At 36.5% G+C, this 26759-nt stretch overlaps 1 protein-coding gene and 1 long non-coding RNA gene across 4 annotated transcripts in view; one reads left to right on the forward strand and one right to left on the reverse strand.

The window, feature by feature from the left end:
• The window catches only part of LOC105382251 (uncharacterized MFS-type transporter C09D4.1), an 85954-nt gene that overhangs the window by 19084 nt on the left and 40111 nt on the right, over positions 1-26759 (forward strand). The window contains exon 1 of one of the 3 annotated variants that reach the window (XM_038112596.2): positions 15001-15808. The exons of the other annotated variants lie outside the window; for them this stretch is intronic. Within the exon in view, the coding sequence (XP_037968524.2) occupies positions 15491-15808 (318 nt within the window). The 5' untranslated portion in view covers positions 15001-15490. Of the gene's footprint in view, positions 1-15000; positions 15809-26759 lie in introns of those variants that run through there. 3 annotated transcript variants of the gene reach the window in all.
• On the reverse strand, positions 8-2511 carry LOC125491364. The gene is made up of 2 exons (XR_007268272.1): positions 1840-2511; positions 8-101 (listed from the first exon to the last, which is right to left on the reverse strand). It is a non-coding gene; the product is annotated as an uncharacterized LOC125491364 (long non-coding RNA).

Genomic DNA, 26759 nt, shown 5'->3' on the forward strand with positions numbered 1-26759 from the left:
TGGCCTGTAGATAAACATGTTCAAGACTAAGGTAATGTCCAGTGTCCCAATCGAAACGAACGATACCGCTGGATATCATTCAATTTTGTGAATCTTAACACCTATCTTGTTGATCCGTCAGATGGACCGCAAAAGGTTTAGCACAGGGTGATCCAATGTCTCCTTTGATTTTCAATATTGTTGGGTTTATGGATGGATAGCTCCTTAAGATGGGGGAAACAGGTCAATGAAGTTGTTGAAAAGACCCAAAAATTTCTTAATATTCTTAAGGTATTGGCAGGCTCCGGGTGGGGTATACATCCGAAACATTTACGAAGAATATACACAGCTTTAATTAGAAGTAGAATGGACTACGCTTCTTTTTTGTTCGATAATACAGCAAAAACCCATTGTTACAAGTTAGATAAAATACAAAACCAAGCGTTACGTATCATCGGTGGGTTCATTAAAAGCACTCCGATTCATGTCATGGAATCTGAACTATCCATTCCACCTCTGGCAATAAGAAGGATATTTTTAGCATATAAATATTGTTTAAGAGCACAGTCATGGGAAGGTAATAGGACAATCGAGTTGATGAATGAACTAAATATACAAATTTCGACCAATAGATACTGGCTCACTAAAAAAAAACCATTGTTAGCGTTACTTTATGAAAAGACAAAAGAAGAATCCATATCTCGTAGTGAAATACTACCAATGTTTACATTAGACACGTGGATAAATAACATAGATATTTGTAATTTTACTGCCTGCACCTTAGATAGCATTAAAATGGCAAAAAAAACATATGAGTTGAATATTTTGAAAAATACAGTTATACAAGAATTACATAATAAATACAGTGACTGGCATAAATTATATACCGATGGGTCCAAAAGTGTCAATGGATCTGGAGCTGCTTTCTATGATGCAAATGTACATAAATCTAGAAGTCTTAAAATTACCAACTGTGACATTACTATTATGTCCTTGGAGCTTGTTGCGATCTCAGAAGCACTTACACATTTAAGCGATCTTGTTACGGACAGTCGGAAGTTTGTTATTTTTACAGATAGTAGAAGCGCCCTCCAACATTTGGCTCGGTGTGCCTCTGGTGTCAGAGGCGTGCCGTTAGCCTACGATGTCCTGGCGTTACTTAATAAATTCGACAAAAAAGGGTTGCAGCTGAGATTGCAATGGGTTCCATCTCACATTGGTTTACTAGGGAATGAAAGAGCGGATCGCTTGGCAAATAATGCGTCAAGTACGGGCACAGACATAAATATAATACCGTGTTATTCAGAAGTTCTACCTAGGTATAAAAAAGAAAGTCACAACAAATGGAAAACACATTTTGATGAAAGATCTTGTGAAAAGGGCATATGGTACAGAACAATACAAAGCGAACCACCTCACATTCCTTGGTTCGCCAATCTAAATTTAGATAGAAGATATTTAACAATAGCTTTTAGAATTCGATCAGGTCATATCCCGTTTAATAAATTTAACTTTTTGATGAAAAAAAACGAAAGTCCAAATTGTAATATCTGCAGTTCCGTAGAGGATATTTATCATATTTTAGTAGAATGCCGTCGGTATGCGAACTTAAGACAAACATTACAAAATCAGTTAAAAATAAACTTTGTTGATGTAGGTATTTTACAAAGTTATTTATCTGAGCCTAGCAGTAGTGAAGCAATGTACGTGTATAAATATGTTAAACACTGTACATCCTTAAGATTAGATTCTCCATTGTAAGCGTAAGTTAAGTCTAGAATAAGTTACGATGGGACTGTCATGTTCATGTATGATCAAAGTCTCTAAATAAAATAAAGATTTAAAAAAAAAAAAAAACACCTATCTTGATCATTGTTTACCCGCCGGGTCAGAATCCCAGTTTTAATAGATTACGAGGTGGATTCAGCTGGGTGGGAAGTGTGCAGGACACTTTTGGACAGGCAAAATTATGACAGGTGGACGTAGAGCAATTGGCAGGCCACCTGCCACTGATAGTCAGACGACTTCGTATAGGTTGCAGGAAGGCAGTGAGAAGTGAAGCAGGAATAGTTATTTTTTGAGTGTCATAGTATAGTAAGCTCCCATAAAAATATTTATCGTTTAAGAGACTAATTATTGACACTTTGCCTATATATAGACATGTCAATAATAGGGAAATAGATTACTGACACTATGTCGATAATTGGATTTCACTGTATTGACACTGTGTCATGAATTGGAAATTCGTGTGGGATAAATGATTAAATAGTGTTAACATGATCATTATAGGATATACTACCGGAAAAAGCAAAAATATTAACATGAAAACAAAAAACATTCCTTCCAATTATTGACCCAATATGTCAATATTAGGAAAATATACTGAAAGTGCTACCTATAATTGTCACCACCTAAATTCGAAGTTATAACCGAAAATAAGTGGTTTTTGAGGTAAGAAATGGAAAAGGAATTTTGTTCACTTTTCAGTCCAAATAACAAATTTATAATTTTTTAAAAGAAATACTAGCAAATTTCTTCTTAATGTAGCCACTGTCTTTTGCAAAAAGCGATCCAAGATGGCGGAATTTGAAGAAGCAACGGAGAGGCACGAATTGTCTATGTTTTATTGGTCAGCCATTGCTGTAAAAAGGACTGCCGAGTGTTACCATTACAGAATAACTATTACTGCTGCATTCAAAGATAAATATCACTAAATAGAACGAAGCGTTGTCTTGTTTTCTTTAATTATTCCGCGCTGTATCAATAAATGGAGGGGTGTCAACAATAGGGTAGTTTACCCTATTAGTCTATGCATGGAAAAGTAGCTGTTCCCGCCTTAAAAAGTTTTCCCGTGGGATTTCCGCGATAAATAATCTAGGGTGTAAGCTAAGTCCATATTAGGTAGGGTAACGTAACGTACCTTGGGACGCTTGTACCTCGGGACATTGATTTTATTAAAAAAACCGGCTAAATAAACACATTAAAATTCTACCCTAGGCATAGTGTTTTACTCGCTTGGCAAAACTAGTGAGTCTCGTGATCATACCGGCATCCAGTGTGTGGTGAAGACAATATGAAGTTTTTTGGAGGTAAAAGTAGCTTTTGTAAAGTTTTTTGAGTTGCTTTATCTCATTGAGGCATGCTCAAAATAGAGGCATGGATGTCACGTATATATTTTCAGTTATTTAATTTTATGACACGGCAATTATTTGAAAGCTTCCTAACATAAAAATAAAGATATTGAAATTTCTGTTAAATATTGCATTTTTGTACCTTGGGACACGATTAAATTTGTACCTTGGGACACTGTATCCTATGGTTTTGTACTATGGAGACTGTTAACTTCTATATAACGCCATAAATCTCTGTTCTTATTAGTGGCAGAGTAAAACTGGAAAGAAGAGAGTTGTAGTAAGTCTGGATCGTTTGAAACAAGCAGTAGATAAAGTAAAGGAAGGAAAAAATATTTCTATAAACTGAAGGTTCCAATTTGTAACATAAGATTCATACATAATCGCAAAATATAATTTCGTTATAAACTAATGATAATTTGATGTCAATGTAGTTATAAAATAACGATGATTACAAGACTTTTTCTACCAAAAATATAATAGATCAATTTGTACCAAAGTACACTTAAAAGTGTCCCAAGGTACAAACGTGTAACGTACCTTGGGTCAAAACAAGCATTTTTACTTTAATCTTAATTTAAATAAATCTGGCCATACCAAAGCTCTAGCACAAATACTAGTGATAATAGATTATAGGTATATCCTACCGAATAAAGTAAAATTCACATTAATATCTTAGTTGTACACTGCGATATCTTCATTCAAAGTTGGGGTAGTCGAAAGTGTCCCTAGGTACGTTACGTTACCCTACATTGCATTGTTATTGACATTATCACATAAATGACTAGACACACATCATTATCACAAAAACGTAAATCCACAAAACGTAAATCATGACTAAAATATTGTTATATACGCATAAAAAAACTTCAGACTTGTATCGTAATCTCCGTAAGTATACAAAAAGCCTTCTTTTTTAAGTCGGTTTAAAATAAACATAGAACAACACGGACTCGTAAATAAATGTTCATTTAAATTTATAATCATTGAATGTTCCTGTTGTTCTCTATATACTGGTTCAAAGTCATGGTCGCTATGAGATATCTGAAATAAATTACTTGATACTTGGGTTACAACAGTTACCTATGTTCTTTATCATTTCATATAGTAAATAAATAATTTTAATAAAATTATTCTTAATAAAATAATAACAATGTTCATGCAGTAAGTGCAGCACAGGGTGATTCTCCACTAACGCAGGCTAGATAATGATGGCGATCATACATACCATATTACCAATACAACACAGCATGGATAAATAATAATGATATGGTGAGCGCATTGAATAAAAATGGCTATCAGACTAAGTCCCAATTTCTCTATAGTCGGTTATCTAACCGACAGGGATTGATTTATAAATTAAACGTGATCTCGATATAAAATTCATGACAGATGTGTCAAAAGTTAACCACTACTCCCTGGTTATGCTTTAACTGAGAATGGAGAAATTGGCACAATCTTGTACTTCTTATCACCTAGCTTTGGCATAAGCCGTGAAATTTAATAAAAAAAATATCACCTTTGATAAATTCAACGAGATAGGGATGGCTAGAAAATAAGAAGCCAGGGCCAAGGGTAAGGAAAGTGAATTCACTTTCAAAATGGGGTCTCTAATAGAAGTTTTCCAGGTCGTAAGCACCTAATGAGTGAAGCGTGACTCAGCACATCTCAGGACTTAGAGTGGAGCCACGAGCATGAGCGGGGAGCGAGCAGAGTGTAGTTGTAAGGGAAATAAAATACTTATTGTAGAAAAAAAAAAAACACGCACTCACGCCTTGTACTAATGTACTCCCTTGCGGGGTAGGCAGAGGTGCATTGCTGCACCCACTTTTCGCCAGAGTGTTATGTTAGTCCCAATGTAATAGGGGGCGGGCCTATTGCCATTTTTCGGGCACATCCAAGACCCGAGAACAAATATCTGTGTTTAAACAAATATCTGCCCCAGCCGGGAATCGAACCCGGGACCATCGGCTCAGTAGTCAGGTCACTAACCACTACGCCATTCGGTCGTCTACTTTTATTGTAGATATGGTATAAACGGCAGTACGGCTCGCGACCTATCACGTCAATACAAATGTACAGCGAGAAGCGGGTGGCTCGCTAACGAGTCACCACTGATTTGACTACCCTTGGGTACTTTATCACAGTTATGAGCAAATGTATTGCATGTATTTAGTATACCCTTTTTGCAACATTCTGTAGACAAATTGTGAAGCTAACGGGTATGATACAACTCATACTTTTAAAATCTAAACGGTATTCTACTAAAGTCGACTCCTTAGATAATTCGGTCAACTCAATATTCCATGACACCTAGTTTATCAAATATTCTTTGTTTTACTCCGTTAAACACCTGTTGAACTATGTTATGAATAAACACATTATCATTTAAAAAAAAATAATGTTTTTTTGTCAGATTCCTTGGTTTTTTTAAAACGCTTTTCTATCTGTTTACTGTTTTATGGCCTCACGTTAGGGTCGTAGATTGTTCGGGACTCTTTACATACACCAGCCTTCATGGCGAGGGAGGCCCCTGAAATATTCAGCGCAGTCATAAAAACACACACTTTTTCGCAAAATGTTTAACTTGACTTCTTTGTAGAAAGGCACTTTGCCTATTGGAATTGTTAAATGGTTAAGAGTGATTTTAAAATGGTTTTCAAGGCACGGTTGGTACAAAATATTGAGTTTTATTTATTAAATGCGTAATTTACGATAAAGTAGAAAACCTAAATCTTCTCCTAGTACACATCTATTATTGCTTCTGCAATCGGAATGATTTTCAATCCAGATGTGGCAGTTAAACAAAATAATTTTATATTGCAGTTGGAATTCCGCATATCTCTGAACTAATAACTATTTAATTAAAACATACAGACGACCGAATGGCGTAGTGGTTAGTGACCCTGACTACTGAGCCGATGGTCCCGGGTTCGATTCCCGGCTGGGGCAGATATTTGTTTAAACACAGATATTTGTTCTCGGGTCTTGGATGTGCCCGTAAAATGGCAATAGGCCCGCCCCCTATTACATTGGGACTAACATACACTCTGGCGAAAAGTGGGTGCAGCAATGCACCTCTGCCTACCCCGCAAGGGAGTACATTAGTACAAGGCGTGAGTGCGTGTTTTTTTTGTTTTTTTTGTTTAAAACATACAGTAGCAAGGCCGGCTACGTTTTACGTTGATAACTATTTAAAACTTATCAAAAACTGACACTGAAAATACAAAAATAGCTATAAAGGAGCACTGTTCAGTGGTGACTATAAGAAAATTTTCATGCATGAATTGAATACCTATAGGTACGTAGTATAATTTTATAACAAGAGGCGTTTTGATAAATAAATAAAATATAATAATATTTAATCATCTATTGTACATCTATTCTTTGCAAAGTTTGAAGTAGGTACGTACTTATAGGTAAATTGCGGATATTATTCTATTTATGATTTTACGTAAGTTACTACCGCACGTGTTTCAGTGTTGTCCCCATCTGAAAAAATATTATGTCCCTAATTATAATTACCTTTTTTGCGTTTTAATGATTCACCCCCTTTTAGCTTAGTATACCACTTTCGCAACATCCTGTATATTGCATAGCCACTGTACAACATTGTGCAATGACACTGTCAGTCGCTGACGATTTATGAGGTTCAAAATATAGTATTGTTCTATCTCACAGGAACACGCCTGTCGCTCTGATGGCATGTTCTGCTAAATTATTTATAACAAGTTTGGATTTTTAATACTATTTATGTGTACATTACATTTTAAAAAACCTTTAAACAATTACATTGTACACTGCACCCAATCGCAATCTCTTATTCCATCCATCGAAAGGATGTCTGGCAGAGATCGCCTAATTAAGTTACAGCTTGTTAATTTTATTATTCCTTTTAGTGTACAAATAAAGATAATTCTATTTGTAGTTTTTGTGTTGGCCACAGTCCTTTCCTTTCAGTGAAATGATTATTTTATGCTAAGCGATTCTCTCCGCGTGGTTAAATCAATTTTACCACCATCTACGTAGGTAATTAGGCTAATAGCTAAATCACTTTTAAGCGTATCCCCCTGATTACTTTGCTACAGTTAAGCGGTTAAACCGACCAGTCAATGGAGGTCTATCTGTCATTATCACATTCACGTAGTAGTATCAAAGTGAAGCTCGCCGTGTGATTGTCTTCCAGGGGGTCTTGGCAGACTGGTCGCCCAAGATGGATGGTCTAGCGAAGTGGTTCGGTCAACAAAGGCTACAGTTGCAGAAGATCCTATATCGCTACAGCGGGATATTAGGAAAAAGTTAAGTTTCACACAATAGCGGTTTTAAAAGGCGTTGGGTCCATTATTGATGTGAAAAGTTTGACAGGAGCATCAAAGTTTTGGGGTTGGAAATGGAGATTTTTTTAGTAGCCCACCCTGATCTACAGATTCCACAGTGTAGAGTGGGCTCCATAGGATCAGGAGTAGAGTAGACTACATATAATATACAAATATACATCGAGTGTCATGTAATAACATCAGCCGATAAATTTTATCATCTTCGGATTTTTGTATGTAAAAGTAAAGTATCATTATATTTTAAACTACGTAAATAAAGTAACAATATACTATATTCTACGTTGTTCTGTGAATTGTAAATGATTCACAGCTGCAGGGATAACGTGATACTCGTACGACTCTGATATCTTCGTATAATCTGCGTAATTGAACTACATTTATCAAGATTTGCATGTACATACTATCAATAAATCACTAGGACTTACATAATAAACATAATTTACCAAAATTATATAATTGCTGTCGCAAAAATCTGATAAAGTTACAAAACTTATATACCTAAGTATCATTTAATGATTTTCATATTTATTATTACAACCTACAGTGTTGGAATATACATTTTATTTAGTGAGCATTTTCAAAAGCTTACTATTTTCGCGTGGTTTAATACTTTCACCATTCATCACAGCTGTCGCCCGATTATGCTAATTATTCACTAGACTTTGCGTCTAGTCTCGTCTCCATTTATCTCTTCAGTAGATCGTACCGTAGTATCGTAGAATTAAAGAAAAGATTTTCGTCAGAATTTCTTTTCATATTGCAGAATGTCAAGCTAAATTATAGAAGATAACAGGTAAAGACAAGCTAACATAGGGCTATTTGAGCCCTATCGTGAACTTGTTTTGAAATGTATTGAATTTGACTCTAAAAACTTGGTTATTGTTACTTCGTGAAAACCTGCAAACATGAGAATGGAATACAGTGGCAGTGTCGTGATTGTTGTGTCAACGTGCACCATGCATGTATCAGATGCATACATCAAATCTATAGAAGACCGCGCCTCGTCGTCTAATGCTGCGTACAGACCGGCTCAACGAACGCCCAACTAACGCCCAACGATGGATATTTATCATAAATTATACAGAGCAGATTGCAGCAACGAAGGTCAGCGAAACCCGTTCGTTTGGCCGGTCTGTACGCAGCTTAAAAATCGAGCGGTTATGCGTTGTCGTTGGCCTTACGTAGATTCACTCAAGAAATGTATGTCTTATGTATGTCTCTAGTGAATCCGGCCGGCATAAGCTAGTGCAGAAATAATGCTTGAGAAGGCAGTCTCATTTGGAATATAATAAAACACCGCAACAGCTGTGCGTCTAATGATCTTAGCAATTTGCAGCCCCCTTCTTCTGTGACGTTTAATTACTTCAGTATTGTCTGCGTTTAATTAAAGCTCCTACATCGTTTTAGGGTTAGCGTAGGGTATGTGGGGCATAGGATATCTAGGAGGTGCTAGATTAGGGTATGATCTGTAGTTACAGTGCAAGGCCTCATTTTGGTTACTATCTAGGTACATCGGTTACTGAGTGTTTTCCCTACATTGTTCACTTTTCCTACTGGAAAACTTAGCAAGCAATCATTGACCTCCTATATATCCAAAGATGAAGCGTGTTTTAGTTTTAGGTCTATTCGGTCTTAATTTACTATGTCACAGCACAGTGCACAGTTAACAACCCCCGCCATTTTCTCATTTCAGCAGGTTGTGTCGTAAAAAAGATGAGTCGAGCTGTCCAGCACCAGCATTGCCAATAAAAACCAGTTGCCCATGAAATGAAAGCTAATAACATTATATAAAATATGTTTTATGGTTGTAACGCTATAAACTAGCGCTACGTACTTATGTTCCTGTATATAAATTCCATGTACAAACATCAATATATAGCGTAAGCGTATGTTAATGATTCGGCCCTCATTCTAAAAATAAGTTTAAATAGAATTCGTAACTTATCGGTGATCATTATTAACATTGTTCTATGAAGCTATTTTGAAACAGATTAGGCATGCATGCATAAGGTAATTTTAGTTTAATATTCTGCTTAACGATGCGTAAAAGACACTTGAAGTAGGATTGCTTATTTCCATGAATTAGTTACTTGTCAAATATAATACGTACTCAATTATACCTTAAACCTTGTTTGTCCACGTCCAGCAGTGGACTGCTGTAGGCTGATGATGATTGTTTAATTGAGGTAAATACCTGTATAATGTACATATTATGTACTCGAATCGAATAATATAGGTAATTTATGTGTGTGAGTGTTCGTAAGTAGGCAAATCGCGTACATTATGTGCAGGCTTAAGACATAGTGTCAAGTTGACGTTTACATGCTCAGATTGATGAGCTACGTGGGACTAAGCACCAAAGCCAGGTTCGGCGAAACTTAAGTAATTGCCCGGATGCTCAATTTGATGATTTGTTAAGTAACCTGGATCGTGTACGATTATTGTAAGGTTGGGTAATTTTAAGAAAAGCTTATATTCAATTTTTGACGTTACAAAATTAACAAAAGAAGACTGACTATTAAATCTAAAAACAAATGAATCCTCAATAATACAGGTTCTGTAGGTTTTCTTGGTGTAGAAGCTATTTTAGAGTGATGGAAGAACTGCATTGTTTTCATAGAACAGGTGACAATGAAACTCTTGTTCTCCTCAATGGAATTATGAATATTTTATCCCACTATTTATTTAGGTATTTATTTAATTTTTATTGTGAGCCTCCTAATTCGACACATGTTCAAACAATGATTTTGTATTTAACTCGTGTTTTTTTGTATATTTCCAGCCTTGCGATTCTGTAAAAACAGACATCTCACTTCGATCTTCATTCTCCCTTCACCTTTCACTTCACGTTCGAACAGTTATGATATTATATGTCATCTCGAAATTCGATGTGTCTACGGAAATTACAGAATTCCAATTTGAAAACTCACTCCGGATTCAGAATCGAGTTTTGACAATTAGCTTTATAGAATCGCAATGCAGATATTCAAATTAATAATTTATTTAAAGTGACCGGATGATGCGGGAGTTAGTGCAAAAGCATTGCTTTTGCAAGAAAATATGTCTTAACGTTAGACCGTTTGTTTTATATGGTAGGTATCGATTGGATGAGCCATTGCTGCACAGCTTTTCAAAACAATGGCAATGTTATGGTAATATTTTTTTGATAGTATTTCCATGAGTTTTGAGTCAAATAAACCAGTTATCTATCGAAATCTCAAAATACTGCAAAAGTCACATTGTTATTTTTACAATAGGTATTCCGATTATGGTATGGTACCTACCTAACCTATATACCTAAATAATTCTCAAAATGACTTTGCGACTCAGAATGAAATACAGGGCAATTTGTCGGAGCAGTGAGCAAATCGAAGAAAATTATCTCTTTCATACTCTGCACATTATAAACAAGCAAGTGGAGTGGAACTTGAGACAGACTCACTCGAGTGTGCTCAGCGATAGAGTTTATTCGAACCAACAATTCAATAAAATATTAAATGGCAAGGCTATCAATAATGGGAATGTGAACCTAATAAATAAATAAATAATAAATGATAGGTAACAAAAATGCCGACAACAATGTTTTTTTTTTTTAAGGGGCCGTCCATTAATCACGTGAGGTCGTTTTTCTCATTTTTTGACCCCCCCTCCCCCCTGGTGATATTTGGTGAGGTTTGGGACCAACCCCCCCTCCCCCCCCTGGATCACGTGTATTTTTTTGGAAGTCTATGTAAAGGCAATTTTTGACTAGAAAAAATATAGGTCATACTACAAATCGTTAAATTTTTTGCGCCGTCCAAAATATCGGTTCAGAAACACCTGATTTTTGACAAAAAATTAATACACGTGATGTCTAACGAGAACCCCCCCTCCCCCCTCGTGATGTTTCGTGAGGTTTTCAGTACCCCCTTTCCCCCCCTTTGAGCCTCACGTGATTAATGGACGGCCCCTAAATAGCCTCTGTTGTGTCCCACTGCTGGGCAAAGGCCTCCTTATATTTGGTCCAACGATGGCGATTCTCCGCCACTTCGGACCACTCAGGTAGAAACTTCTCCAAGTCGTCCCACCATCTCCGCCTAGGTCTTCCTCGGCGCCGACGTCCGTCACTGGGCACCCACTCGGTGACAACTCTGGCCCACCGGTCCGGGTGCAAGCGACAGACGTGGCCTGCCCAGGCCCACTTCAGCTTTGCGGTCTGTGCGCCCACGGCAGAAATTTGAGTCAAAGAGCGTAACGTGGTGTTTCTGACGCGATCTATCCTTCTCACACCTATTATGGTACGCTCCATTGCTCGTTGGCAAATCTTGAGTTTGGACTTTTGATGTTCGGTTAAGGACCAGGTCTGCGCGCCGTAGGTTAGGACGGGACAATATGCACATGTCGATGAGCTGTCGCTTTAGTGACAGAGGGAGGCTACCCTTCATTAGCTCTTTCATGGACCAGAAGCTCTTCCAGGCGTTGTCGATTCGTCTTTCGACTTCCTTGTCTTGCCTGTTTTCGAAGGATGCTATCTGGCCCAAGTACATGTACTCATCGACATATTGTATTTCTTGCGCGTCTACCTCAACCCTACTTTTGGCGCTGTTGGTCATGACCTGGGTTTTTGTCCTATTCATCATTAGTCCAACTTCAAGACTTGCCGTGCTAAGATCTTGTAGCATATGTGTTAGTTCTGACGCGGACGGAGGAAACAGCACTATATTCGCGAAGCGAAGGTTTGTAAGTCTTCTGCCGCCAACGTCTATGCCCTTGTGCTCCCACGAGACCGCTAGCTTTTTAAAGACCTCCTCTAAAGTGGCAGTGAAAAGTTTCGGCGACAGCGGGTCACCCTGTTTCACTCCTTTCTCTATTCTAAATTTTGGACCTGTATTGTTTAATTTAATGTCAGCTGTGGTATTATTGTAAATGTTTTTTAAAATGTTAATATAGTTTACATCTATACTTTGGTTTTGTAGTGCAGAGAATATGGCTTCATGAGTTATGCTATCGAAGGCTTTACTGTAATCTACAAAACCCAAGTACAATGGCTTATTAAATTCGTGAAATTTTTCGATAATTTGATTTAACGTGTGCAAATGGTCTGTTGTGGAAAAACTGGGGCGGAATCCTGCTTGTTCGGGGGGTTGGTGGGAATCAAGTTGACCAGATATACGGTTTTCTATAATTTTAATGAAAATTTTATAAATGTGAGAAATTAGACTTAAAGGCCAATGTATTGTAGAATAAATTTTATATCACATAACATCACTAAAGGTTAACTGGTAGAAAATGGTGCTAGCATTAAGTTCGCCTTTGTACCATTTTATTTTGTGCAATAAAGAATTTAATAATAATATAATCTGAGACGTTTTCTCTTTATATAAGTATTTAGATAGGTTCATATTCCGGAATGATTTCCTACAAAACGGGTAGCAGATCCTTAAAATTTATAACCCAGGGCTTCACAATAAATTATGGCGTAATGTTCGTATTTCCTGCCAAGCGGTCCTTGTGGTTTGTACGAGTATCCTTGTCGGTGCAGTGCGACAAGCCTGAAAGTGTCGTAATTTCCTTCGACTAATAATTCTACTTTGAAGTTTTTTTTAACTTAACCTTTTGATTTGTGGAGTAAAATCACAACTTTTTAGTGGCTTCAATGCGTTTTGTGTTGTTTTTAAAATAAATATAATAGCTCCTTTCAGAAGAATGCTCTATTATATGTTTAGATCTGTCTTCATGGTACTTCCCCTTCAAGCTTATTCATAGATACTTGAATTGTGCCGTAAAATATATAATTGTTCTAAAAACTTGACTTTTTAATCATTATCATAAAACACGTGTGCTAAAGGGTTGCGTAACAAATCTTACGGTATACTTAGTATATTTATTAATGTAGGTATATAGTATAGATATGAGTAGTAAACCGTCTCTGATACTTCATACGTATGCAGTACGGAGGGTCACTCTAGTATGGAAAGCGAGAAAGAGTCGTGGTCATGCAGCAGCGGCAGCGCTCCGTAAGTTAGAGTCACCTGCCGCCAGACTGACTGACTCACTGTAAATAATTTCAGTTAGGTACCTACACTTAGATGATAATCTCATCCTGCCCCCGTATTTTGTAACTCCGAGTGGGGTTGGTTGGTATAAAATGGCTGACAACTTAGAGCATTATTAATTAATAACTTTTTACTGACTTATCTGATTTCACAAACGTTTATGTTGAATGTAAGGATATATTGTTAGGCTTCTTGCATATTTCTTTCACTAAGATTTTTGGTGTTTTCGGTTAATAAGTCTCTAAGTTGATACCAATTATCACCGGTTGCTAACTCTCAAAAAGTTACAAAATACGGGGGCTGATCTAGACTTCAGAATTTAAAATAGGTGAGTACTACAGTTTAGTGAATGTTTACACTTTGTCGATAGGTAGGTGGTTCACCGGAATTTGTATTCCTCTTATTAGTTTTGAATTTTGAACATTACCGACCGACCGACCGCTGATCATGATGTCATACAAATTCTGTAAACTCTCTGTCGTCTTTTTATGATACGCACGGTGACAGATTACCGTGGAGTTAAAATGACATAAGTAAGTTATTATAATTATTTTTGATAAATTAGCTCCCCAAGATACAAAATAATCAATCAATCAAGTATGGTGTACATGTTAATAATAATGTAATGTCGGTATATTGATCGTTCGTTTTGTCGTAAAGAATGACCTTCGTTGTTTCATCCAGCATTTAACAAATTTTGATTAAAAATACATAGGTACCGTTCTAGAGTCATGTGACCAATTGTCATGTATCTTTAATGCGCCTCCTTGCATTGAACGGTGACTGAACTTCAAGGTCTTCTGCAGTGCAATCCGGATACAAATAGGGGTTGTTCTTTATCAGACAAACTGGTTTTTCAAACGGATATTGCCAGTCTGTGATGTTTACTTGTTTAGGGTCCAAACTTAAAAACGGACCCTTACAGGATGATTTTGTTGTCCGTTCGTCCAACTGTTTGTCTGTCAGGGCCCCTATCTCGGTAACGCATGTCGTTTCGTAAAAAAATGTTTCTTATCAGAATGTTTAATTTATATCCTTAGGTACCTAAATAATTTAATAAGGGATTAAATTCACAAGCTGGATTAGTTTTTTTTCTGTATTAATACTTATGTCTTTTTTACGGTTTTATCCAAATTACTATACTTACTCAATGTTGTAACGTACCTACATAAGTGTGTCATCATTACCATGAGTAAGTCAAGTGTAGACGATAATAATTACGAGCTAGCTCATTGACTTCTCATTATCACCACTTATTCTTTCTTTGTTGGAAAAATACTCTAGCTCGTGCCAAGGATTTGTAGAAACAAAGTACCTATCCACTCGACAAATCATTGATAAAGTTTACAAGTACTAGGGAGTAAGGTAAACGAAGAGTTAATGGCTAGCGACAAGCAATTTCATGAGGCAATACAATGGTGAGAATAGCGCGTTGTTGCCCCGGTGCATTTACAGACGGAGTGTCTGCTCGCTTATCATTGTCACTCATTGTTGACACGGAGGCGTGCGGAATCGAAGGGAGCTCAGGAAATCGCTCATTCTGAGATTCACGCCGCGCAAGGAGTCCGGCAGTCGACGGCAGCCCGCCGCGCCGCACGCCGCGCCTCGAACCCTTGCCGAGCTCTAAAAAAAAACAAACGCGCGCGGGAAATCTGACAATAACTAGCTTAGGATTTTAGTCTGTAATTTGTTGAAAGTATTAAATTATATTTACGAAGAAAACCTACTTGTAAAGTAGTAAATTATTTATTAGATCGATGTTAGTCTTGCCGTAGGCTCAAATTGTTGTTGCACATGTTAAAAAATAAATAACTATTTAATAATATTTAAAATATAAGGAAACGTGTGACAATAACACATTCATAGTGCCATAAAATAGGACTTTATGTGATAAAATTGCATTCCACTAGCGAACGACGACAATAATCGTACAATTAGCGTAGCGTTACCGCAACAGTATTACTAGCTGTACAAGTATATTTTTTAAGAAGATTTATCTAAAATCACCATGGCTGATGCACCAAAGAGTATGGAAGTCAGCGGCAGCGTGATGGATGGAGTGGCGGAGAAAGGAGGTGCCACGGAGTCTCCCAGCAAGAAGTCGCACCAGGAATACGTGGTGTTCCCCATCAGATGGGTGGTCCTTGCCATCTTCGTGCTCTACTCCTCGTCTAACTCCATGCAGTGGATCCAGTACAGCATCATCCAGGACGCCGTGGTGAAGTACTACGGCGTGTCGAGCATCACCGTGTACTGGACCTCCATGATCTACATGATCACGTATATTCCCCTCATCTTCCCGGCCAGCTTCTTACTGGACAAAACCGTGAGTTGTGTTTGAATTTGGAGCGTTTTGCACAGATGTTTTTTTTTTGTAATGATAAACCTCATTTAAGACTGGTTTGGTGAAGAACTGGTTTTTATTATATCTGTGAGCAAAATTGTATAAGTATTGCAACACTAAAATACAGATGGTCCGTTATATTATTTGCAATTTATAAATAAACAGAATAGAACAGCAATCTCAAAGAGCTCACAACACAGTTCTATTATTACAAACGATGAAACTATAAAAGATCTTCCTTATCCGCATTTTTTTGAGATCATAAAAGAACTGTAGGTTACTATTAATACATTCTATGTACAATGAAAAATGTAACTATAAAAACGGAAATATAAACAGAACTAGACTCCATTTAGGTACGCTGTCGGTCGGTAACCTAACCTTACCTGAGGTAACATCGGGAAAACCAATGCCTTTTCCTCATTAGTTTATGTCAAGAACGATTAGTTGCAAAGTGGGTACTTTGTTGCCAATTTAAAGTGTAAAAATATAATTTCAAGTTATTATAAAATAAATAACATTCTTCTTCTGAAACATTATATCTATAGGGTTCTGCAAACGTGTAATAAGCAGAAAGGGGGCTGCCAGTCGTCGTTGTGAACCAGTTTGGCTTCACAACTTTTTTACAATAGTGAATCGGGACTTTTTGTTTAGTTTTTGAAGTCAGGTATGAAAAAGTTGAAAGAGGGTATTATGAACAAATTTCGTTGCACCTATAAAGCTTTTGAAAATTCTCCAAAAAATATTAGTATTTCCATTGAAACTTTGCTGGTCATGTGACTCCTCTGTCCTTTTCGGACATTACCTATGCATTTTGCAACATTCTGCGTACCTAATTAGCAACAACAGTTTTCAGGAACTATATAACAAGTAATGTTCAAAAGGTTGTCCTCTAGACTGAGTTTTATATGTTTTCCCACACTTTACCATCACAAACACGAACCATTTGCCGGATTAACGGCGTGTCACAAAAGTGTGTTGCCTCTATGCATGGAGGGAGAAAAAAATATTGCTCCGCTTAGTTGGTAATGGTAAAGCCATTTTTATTACCCTACATTTCTCTATACATAAATTCACCTTTTACAATCGGGTGAGGCGTAGCTTTTAAAAAAAGTAAAAATAATCCCTTTAAAATATTTCTCGCATAAGTCATAATGCATTTTCAATTTATGGGTAATATTTTCAAACACTTCTCTGTGCTCTAACGTATAAATGCAGGCACATAAATCTACTGAACTTTCAGCATATTTTCACGTGAACGCGTAGAGGCATTTCCGGCTAGCGGCGTGGGACGCCCACTCCGCTCGAGCACCGGAGCGGCTCCCCATGCCAACAATACAAAGCACGGACAAGTTTTCTTAGTAAATTTGTTCTCCATTGCAAGTTTCAATACGCTAGGCTAGGTAAGATCATAGAGGAACTTCTTAGTTCGATTTCTTGATAGGTTAGTAGGTAAAACATATAAATATTTTTTTTATCTTAATTTGTGAAAAAGTACGCCGTTGCAGGATTTAAGTTCAATTAAGGCAGTGCTATCGTTTAAAGCTTTTCGATCAGTGCTTAAAAGCTTGAGAACTATTTGAAATGACTCGGACTAATATTCCATTTCACTCTTGAAAGCCCCGGGCATTCGTTCCAATCTAAAATTTAAGTTTAATATCTGCAGGAGCTTTTAACCTGAAGCTAAGCGGGGAGCTTCGCTTTTGTGAATCGAAGCTATAAAGTACTTGAGAACCGTCGATGCATCCACGATTAATCAAAATGGATCTGTATTTATTATTTGGTATATTACTAACATTTTACAAGCAAGTCTAACAGAGGACAGGAGTGGGTACAAGATGGACCCTCGACATTCTGTCCTCATAATAATAATAATGAATGCAGTTAACATTTCTTCTTTGTTAACAACCTTTCTTCTTATACCAATAAACGTTACTTCTATCTGCTACCAACGATCCGAGCAACAAAGGCTACCAAGCCTTTTCAGATATCATAATGAAATACCGTAACGGTTATGTGTTGTTTTATGCTCCTCACATTAATTATCAGCGATATATTATGTTCAAATTAATAATATTACGAGAACTAGAGGTCGCGTTGTGGCGCGGGCTGCAAGCAGCCGCGCGGTGCTTTGATGCTTTCGGTTTAGGTTGGTGTCTGTTTTCAGTATGAATTTTCCATTTCAGCAGGGTATTGACTTGATTTACCGTAGCAAATCTTTCTTGCGTTTTGTTATGGCTTTAAAACTGTGTTAACTATGTTTTTTTTTAATTAAAGGGGTAATAACGATTTGGTTTGACGCGGGAAACAGTTTTCAAGTTCAGTATGAATTTAGGTTTCAGCAGGGTATTGACTTGAATATACCGTAGCAAATCATTCTTGCGTTTTGTTATGCCTTAAAAACTGTGTTCACTATGTTTTTTTTTAATTAACAGTGACGATTTTGTTTCACGTGGGAAACAGTTTTCAGTATGAATTTCAGTTTCAGCAGGGTATTGACTTGAACAAACCAAGTGCTTTGATGCTTTCGGTTTAGGTGGGTGTCTGTTTTCAGTATGAATTTCCGTTTCAGTAGGGTATTAACTTTAACATACCGTAGCAAATCTTTCTTGCATTTTGTTAGGCCTTAAAAACGATTTTTTCACTATGAATTTCTTTATTAAAGGGGTACTTACTGATTATTTTGTTTCAGGTGGGATTACAGTTTTCAGTATGAATATTGGTTTCAGAAGGGTATTGACTTGAACATACTGTAGCAAATCTTTCTTGCGTTTTGTAAGGCCTTAAAAACTATTTTCATTATGAATTTCGATATCATGTCGTTATTGATGCTTTTGTTTTTGTTTTCAAAACAGTTTTTTAAGTATAATAATCGGTCAGCTGGCTTTACTTATAATATAGCAAATTTCTGGCGTTTTCCTTTGTATTCAAATTTGAGTGAAGAATACTTATGGCTTTATGCTTATGATTTTCTTATTATGAAATGTTGCTATTATAATTACAGTGGTATTCATTTCGCCTTAAAAATTCCAGTAGGAAAATTCAGGTAGGTATACTTTTCAATGACGTAGCGGATCTTTCTGGTGTTCAAGTCAATGACGCATCCAAATATTCGGACCATATCCCAACACTACATCCCGTACTCGTACTCAAAAAAATTGGTTCCTGTTACGGATTGTCTCACACAAATAAGGTAGAGAAACTAATCTATATGAAAAAAATTTGGTTTCGTAACTTTACCTAGTATTGAGCCGACATCGTTTTGTGTACAAATATTAGGTTATTTAATACCTCATAAGTCTGAGTCACCCCCATTCGCGCGTTTTTCTAGCATCTCGATTATTAGTTTACTCTGTCCTGAAGAGAAACTTTTTCATAGAAAAGAAATACACAGGCTTTTTTTTTATTCATTAATTTCTTACGTGGGTTTGCTGTTTAAGGCTATTTTTACAGAACTATGTTTTACTTTAATTTAATCCATAATTGGAGCTATAAACGCCCAAACATACACTTTGTCTTTTTTTTATTCATTCAAGATATTTCTTAGTCACAATCGGCTCTCAGGTTATATAGTTGTGTTGACGAGGGTTTGAGTAGTGTTGCCTCGCTTCGCTCGGCTCTCCAGGGTTTGAAGTATGGTGGTTCGCATTGTTTTGCCTCGCTTTGCTCGGCTCCTCTTTTACGGTAAGGTTATACTTAAGTTGTATTGCCTCGCTGCGCTCGGCTCTTCAGTGGTTGTGGTATGATGTTTTGAAATATTTTGCCTCGCTGCGCTCGGCTCACCAAGGTTTGAGGTATGATGGTTTGGATTGTTTAGCCTCGCTTCGCTCGGCTCCTCTCTAGGTCTCGGAATGATAATTTCGGTTGTTTTTCCTCGCTTCGTTCGGCTTTGCAGTTACATAGGCACTTGCTGTTTATTGCGCTTTAGCCTCACTTCGCTCGGCTCTTCGAGTTTCTGGATGTTGATTTCAGCAGTTTTGCCTCGCTCCGCTCGGCTCTCTAGGTTTTGAATTGATGGTTTAGGTAGTTTTGCCTCGCTTCGCTCGGCTTTCCACTTCTTAAACGGGACTTTTCCCGAAGTTTTTCTTTATTGATAATAATAATTATGATACGTAATGCCTCGCTTCGCTCGGATTTCTTTTCTTTATGGCAGGGTTACTTGTCGATCGGATGCCTCGATGCGCTCGGCTGGTTTTATTTTGGTATAGCTTGTAGGAGGACTATGGCCTCGCTGCGCTCGGCACTTAATCTGTGGTAAAGTTGATTTACATTTTGTATGTTTTTAGGGAAAATATTTTTTCCACTCAAAGTGGGGAGTTTTTATTTTAAATAATAATTGTTTGTATTTATCTTCACAAATACGCCATATACCATAAATCTGTCTGACCACTTCAAAGAGGTGAAATTGCTAATGTTGGTAATTTTTTATACGTTTTTTGGGAAATTTTGTTTTTTTACCTACAAGTGGGGAGTTTTTAATTTAAATAATTATTGTTTGTATTTATCTACACAAATGCGCCATATACCACAAATCTGTCTGACCACTTAAAAGGGGTGAAATTGCTAATGTTGGTAATTTTTTCTACGTTTTTAGGGAAATTTTGATTTTTTCCCTACAAGTGGGGAGTTTTTATTTTACATAATTATTGTTTGTATTTATCTACACAAATGCGCCATATACCATTAATCTGACTGACCACTTCAACGGGGTGAAATTGCTAATGTTGGTAATTTTTTGTACATTTTATGGGAAATTTTGATTTTTTCCCTAGAAGTGGGGAGTTTTTATTTTAAATAATTATTGTTTGTATTTATTTACACAAATGCGCCATATACAATAAATCTGTCTGACCACTTCAACGGGGTGAAATTGCTAATGTTGGTAATTTTTTATACGTTTTTAGGGAAATTTTGTTTTTTTTTCGTATAAGTTGGGAGTTTTTATTATTAATTAAAAATCTATGCATTTAACTTCACAAACGCGCCATACATTCGAATCTCCTCAGACAATCACAAAACGATAAAATTGCATATTTATGTAAAATTTCCCATGTTTTTAGGGAAATTTTGTTTTTTTTTCCTATAAGTGGGGAGTTTTTATTATTAATTAAAAATCTATGCATTTAAATACACAAACGCACTATACATTCGAATCCCCTCAGACCATCACAAAACGATAAAATTGCATATTTATGTAAAATTTCCGATGTTTTTAGGGAAATTTTGTTTTTTTCCCTAAAAATGGGGAGTTTTTATTTCATAAGCAAACTAAATGCATCTACCTACACAAACGCGCTCTACAAGTCAAAACTGTCAGACCACTCAATACAGGTGAAATAGCCTTAAAACATGTAAAATTTCTCTTTTACAAAATGGCTGCCACTTCATCCGCCATTTTGATTTTTGCAGTTTTCCCAATTTTCCCATGAATTTCACCATATATCCAACCATGTACAAAGAAAAACATCACCCCACCTCCCCCCCTTCTGGGAGATCAATTCACCTCAACTTGAATCGACGTCGAACTTTTTCAAAAATATAATCTCCTGTATTTCTCAGGGTTGCCAGCCGAAAGTGATAAAAATAGTCAAATGTCATTAGTATGAGCCTTTCTGACTCAACTGCATCATTTTTTAAAATCCAAAACGGTTATTTCTATTTTTCAGGTTTTTGGGGAAAATCTCAAAATTTTCCCTAAAAATGGGGAAATTTTATTTAACTGGTATAGTCTACCCAACAAACTACACAAATGCGCTATACAAGACAAATCTCCCCAACCACTCTAAACATGTAAAAAAAACAATCAAAAATCGTGAAAAAAAGTCACTTTTACAAAATGGCCACCAAAGCAGTCCGCCATTTTGTTTTTTCAACTTTTCGGAATTTTCCCATAAACTGCACCATACATCAGACCGTGTTCAAAAAAAATCATCACCCCACCTGCCTCCCTTCTGGGAGATCAATTCACCTCAAGTTGGGTCGACGTAAAAAAATCGGAAAAAATATAATCTCGCCTATCGCCCAGGGTTGCCAGTCGAAAGTAATAAAAATGGTCAAATGTCATTAGTACGGGTCTTTCCGACAAAACTGCATCAAATTTTAAAATAAAAAGTTGTTATTTCTACTTTTCATGTTTTTGGGGAAAATCTCGAAATTTACCCTAAAAATGGGGAAAATTCTTTCACATGGCAACTCTACTCGTCAAACTACATAACCGCTCCATACAAGTCAAACCTGTCAAATGCCCCCAACACAATAAAAAAATGCTTTGAAAATCCCCGAAAAAACACGTTTTTATAAAAAAATCTCCCCTCCCCCCGCAATTAAAAAAAAAACATTTTTTGGAATTTTCCCTTAAATTTCATCATCTGCCTCATCGTTTACAAAAAACAGCATCCCCCCACCTCCCCCCCTTCCGGGAGATCAATTCACCTCAAGTCGGGTCTGACACGCCCTAAACTTTGCTTCACTGCAACTCGGCCGCCATTTTGTTTTTTTATTTTTTTATATTTTTTTTATAATCTGTCAGACACTCTTAATACACCCTCGAAATATGAAAAAATGTATGGTCACCAAAAAAGAGGAGCAAAAAAAATTTTTTTTTTTTACAACTTTTTTTAAAAAGTCGGATTTTTTCTCTACTCACCCGAGCACCCTGTACATTTCCCTAAAACATTTTCATATCAAAAAATGGCTCCTTCTGGGAGAACAATCATGTCAATGAGTCAGTCAGTGGTAATCCAGCTTTATATATTATAACTAGAGGTCGCGTTGTGGCGCGGGCTGCAAGCAGCCGCGCGGTGCTTTGATGCTTTCGGTTTAGGTTGGTGTCTGTTTTCAGTATGAATTTTCCATTTCAGCAGGGTATTGACTTGATTTACCGTAGCAAATCTTTCTTGCGTTTTGTTATGGCTTTAAAACTGTGTTAACTATGTTTTTTTTTAATTAAAGGGGTAATAACGATTTGGTTTGACGCGGGAAACAGTTTTCAAGTTCAGTATGAATTTAGGTTTCAGCAGGGTATTGACTTGAATATACCGTAGCAAATCATTCTTGCGTTTTGTTATGCCTTAAAAACTGTGTTCACTATGTTTTTTTTTAATTAACAGTGACGATTTTGTTTCACGTGGGAAACAGTTTTCAGTATGAATTTCAGTTTCAGCAGGGTATTGACTTGAACAAACCAAGTGCTTTGATGCTTTCGGTTTAGGTGGGTGTCTGTTTTCAGTATGAATTTCCGTTTCAGTAGGGTATTAACTTTAACATACCGTAGCAAATCTTTCTTGCATTTTGTTAGGCCTTAAAAACGATTTTTTCACTATGAATTTCTTTATTAAAGGGGTACTTACTGATTATTTTGTTTCAGGTGGGATTACAGTTTTCAGTATGAATATTGGTTTCAGAAGGGTATTGACTTGAACATACTGTAGCAAATCTTTCTTGCGTTTTGTAAGGCCTTAAAAACTATTTTCATTATGAATTTCGATATCATGTCGTTATTGATGCTTTTGTTTTTGTTTTCAAAACAGTTTTTTAAGTATAATAATCGGTCAGCTGGCTTTACTTATAATATAGCAAATTTCTGGCGTTTTCCTTTGTATTCAAATTTGAGTGAAGAATACTTATGGCTTTATGCTTATGATTTTCTTATTATGAAATGTTGCTATTATAATTACAGTGGTATTCATTTCGCCTTAAAAATTCCAGTAGGAAAATTCAGGTAGGTATACTTTTCAATGACGTAGCGGATCTTTCTGGTGTTCAAGTCAATGACGCATCCAAATATTCGGACCATATCCCAACACTACATCCCGTACTCGTACTCAAAAAAATTGGTTCCTGTTACGGATTGTCTCACACAAATAAGGTAGAGAAACTAATCTATATGAAAAAAATTTGGTTTCGTAACTTTACCTAGTATTGAGCCGACATCGTTTTGTGTACAAATATTAGGTTATTTAATACCTCATAAGTCTGAGTCACCCCCATTCGCGCGTTTTTCTAGCATCTCGATTATTAGTTTACTCTGTCCTGAAGAGAAACTTTTTCATAGAAAAGAAATACACAGGCTTTTTTTTTATTCATTAATTTCTTACGTGGGTTTGCTGTTTAAGGCTATTTTTACAGAACTATGTTTTACTTTAATTTAATCCATAATTGGAGCTATAAACGCCCAAACATACACTTTGTCTTTTTTTTATTCATTCAAGATATTTCTTAGTCACAATCGGCTCTCAGGTTATATAGTTGTGTTGACGAGGGTTTGAGTAGTGTTGCCTCGCTTCGCTCGGCTCTCCAGGGTTTGAAGTATGGTGGTTCGCATTGTTTTGCCTCGCTTTGCTCGGCTCCTCTTTTACGGTAAGGTTATACTTAAGTTGTATTGCCTCGCTGCGCTCGGCTCTTCAGTGGTTGTGGTATGATGTTTTGAAATATTTTGCCTCGCTGCGCTCGGCTCACCAAGGTTTGAGGTATGATGGTTTGGATTGTTTAGCCTCGCTTCGCTCGGCTCCTCTCTAGGTCTCGGAATGATAATTTCGGTTGTTTTTCCTCGCTTCGTTCGGCTTTGCAGTTACATAGGCACTTGCTGTTTATTGCGCTTTAGCCTCACTTCGCTCGGCTCTTCGAGTTTCTGGATGTTGATTTCAGCAGTTTTGCCTCGCTCCGCTCGGCTCTCTAGGTTTTGAATTGATGGTTTAGGTAGTTTTGCCTCGCTTCGCTCGGCTTTCCACTTCTTAAACGGGACTTTTCCCGAAGTTTTTCTTTATTGATAATAATAATTATGATACGTAATGCCTCGCTTCGCTCGGATTTCTTTTCTTTATGGCAGGGTTACTTGTCGATCGGATGCCTCGATGCGCTCGGCTGGTTTTATTTTGGTATAGCTTGTAGGAGGACTATGGCCTCGCTGCGCTCGGCACTTAATCTGTGGTAAAGTTGATTTACATTTTGTATGTTTTTAGGGAAAATATTTTTTCCACTCAAAGTGGGGAGTTTTTATTTTAAATAATAATTGTTTGTATTTATCTTCACAAATACGCCATATACCATAAATCTGTCTGACCACTTCAAAGAGGTGAAATTGCTAATGTTGGTAATTTTTTATACGTTTTTTGGGAAATTTTGTTTTTTTACCTACAAGTGGGGAGTTTTTAATTTAAATAATTATTGTTTGTATTTATCTACACAAATGCGCCATATACCACAAATCTGTCTGACCACTTAAAAGGGGTGAAATTGCTAATGTTGGTAATTTTTTCTACGTTTTTAGGGAAATTTTGATTTTTTCCCTACAAGTGGGGAGTTTTTATTTTACATAATTATTGTTTGTATTTATCTACACAAATGCGCCATATACCATTAATCTGACTGACCACTTCAACGGGGTGAAATTGCTAATGTTGGTAATTTTTTGTACATTTTATGGGAAATTTTGATTTTTTCCCTAGAAGTGGGGAGTTTTTATTTTAAATAATTATTGTTTGTATTTATTTACACAAATGCGCCATATACAATAAATCTGTCTGACCACTTCAACGGGGTGAAATTGCTAATGTTGGTAATTTTTTATACGTTTTTAGGGAAATTTTGTTTTTTTTTCGTATAAGTTGGGAGTTTTTATTATTAATTAAAAATCTATGCATTTAACTTCACAAACGCGCCATACATTCGAATCTCCTCAGACAATCACAAAACGATAAAATTGCATATTTATGTAAAATTTCCCATGTTTTTAGGGAAATTTTGTTTTTTTTTCCTATAAGTGGGGAGTTTTTATTATTAATTAAAAATCTATGCATTTAAATACACAAACGCACTATACATTCGAATCCCCTCAGACCATCACAAAACGATAAAATTGCATATTTATGTAAAATTTCCGATGTTTTTAGGGAAATTTTGTTTTTTTCCCTAAAAATGGGGAGTTTTTATTTCATAAGCAAACTAAATGCATCTACCTACACAAACGCGCTCTACAAGTCAAAACTGTCAGACCACTCAATACAGGTGAAATAGCCTTAAAACATGTAAAATTTCTCTTTTACAAAATGGCTGCCACTTCATCCGCCATTTTGATTTTTGCAGTTTTCCCAATTTTCCCATGAATTTCACCATATATCCAACCATGTACAAAGAAAAACATCACCCCACCTCCCCCCCTTCTGGGAGATCAATTCACCTCAACTTGAATCGACGTCGAACTTTTTCAAAAATATAATCTCCTGTATTTCTCAGGGTTGCCAGCCGAAAGTGATAAAAATAGTCAAATGTCATTAGTATGAGCCTTTCTGACTCAACTGCATCATTTTTTAAAATCCAAAACGGTTATTTCTATTTTTCAGGTTTTTGGGGAAAATCTCAAAATTTTCCCTAAAAATGGGGAAATTTTATTTAACTGGTATAGTCTACCCAACAAACTACACAAATGCGCTATACAAGACAAATCTCCCCAACCACTCTAAACATGTAAAAAAAACAATCAAAAATCGTGAAAAAAAGTCACTTTTACAAAATGGCCACCAAAGCAGTCCGCCATTTTGTTTTTTCAACTTTTCGGAATTTTCCCATAAACTGCACCATACATCAGACCGTGTTCAAAAAAAATCATCACCCCACCTGCCTCCCTTCTGGGAGATCAATTCACCTCAAGTTGGGTCGACGTAAAAAAATCGGAAAAAATATAATCTCGCCTATCGCCCAGGGTTGCCAGTCGAAAGTAATAAAAATGGTCAAATGTCATTAGTACGGGTCTTTCCGACAAAACTGCATCAAATTTTAAAATAAAAAGTTGTTATTTCTACTTTTCATGTTTTTGGGGAAAATCTCGAAATTTACCCTAAAAATGGGGAAAATTCTTTCACATGGCAACTCTACTCGTCAAACTACATAACCGCTCCATACAAGTCAAACCTGTCAAATGCCCCCAACACAATAA

Source organism: Plutella xylostella, chromosome 5 (genome assembly GCF_932276165.1).
Source record: "Plutella xylostella chromosome 5, ilPluXylo3.1, whole genome shotgun sequence".
Classification (NCBI taxonomy): domain Eukaryota; kingdom Metazoa; phylum Arthropoda; class Insecta; order Lepidoptera; family Plutellidae; genus Plutella; species Plutella xylostella.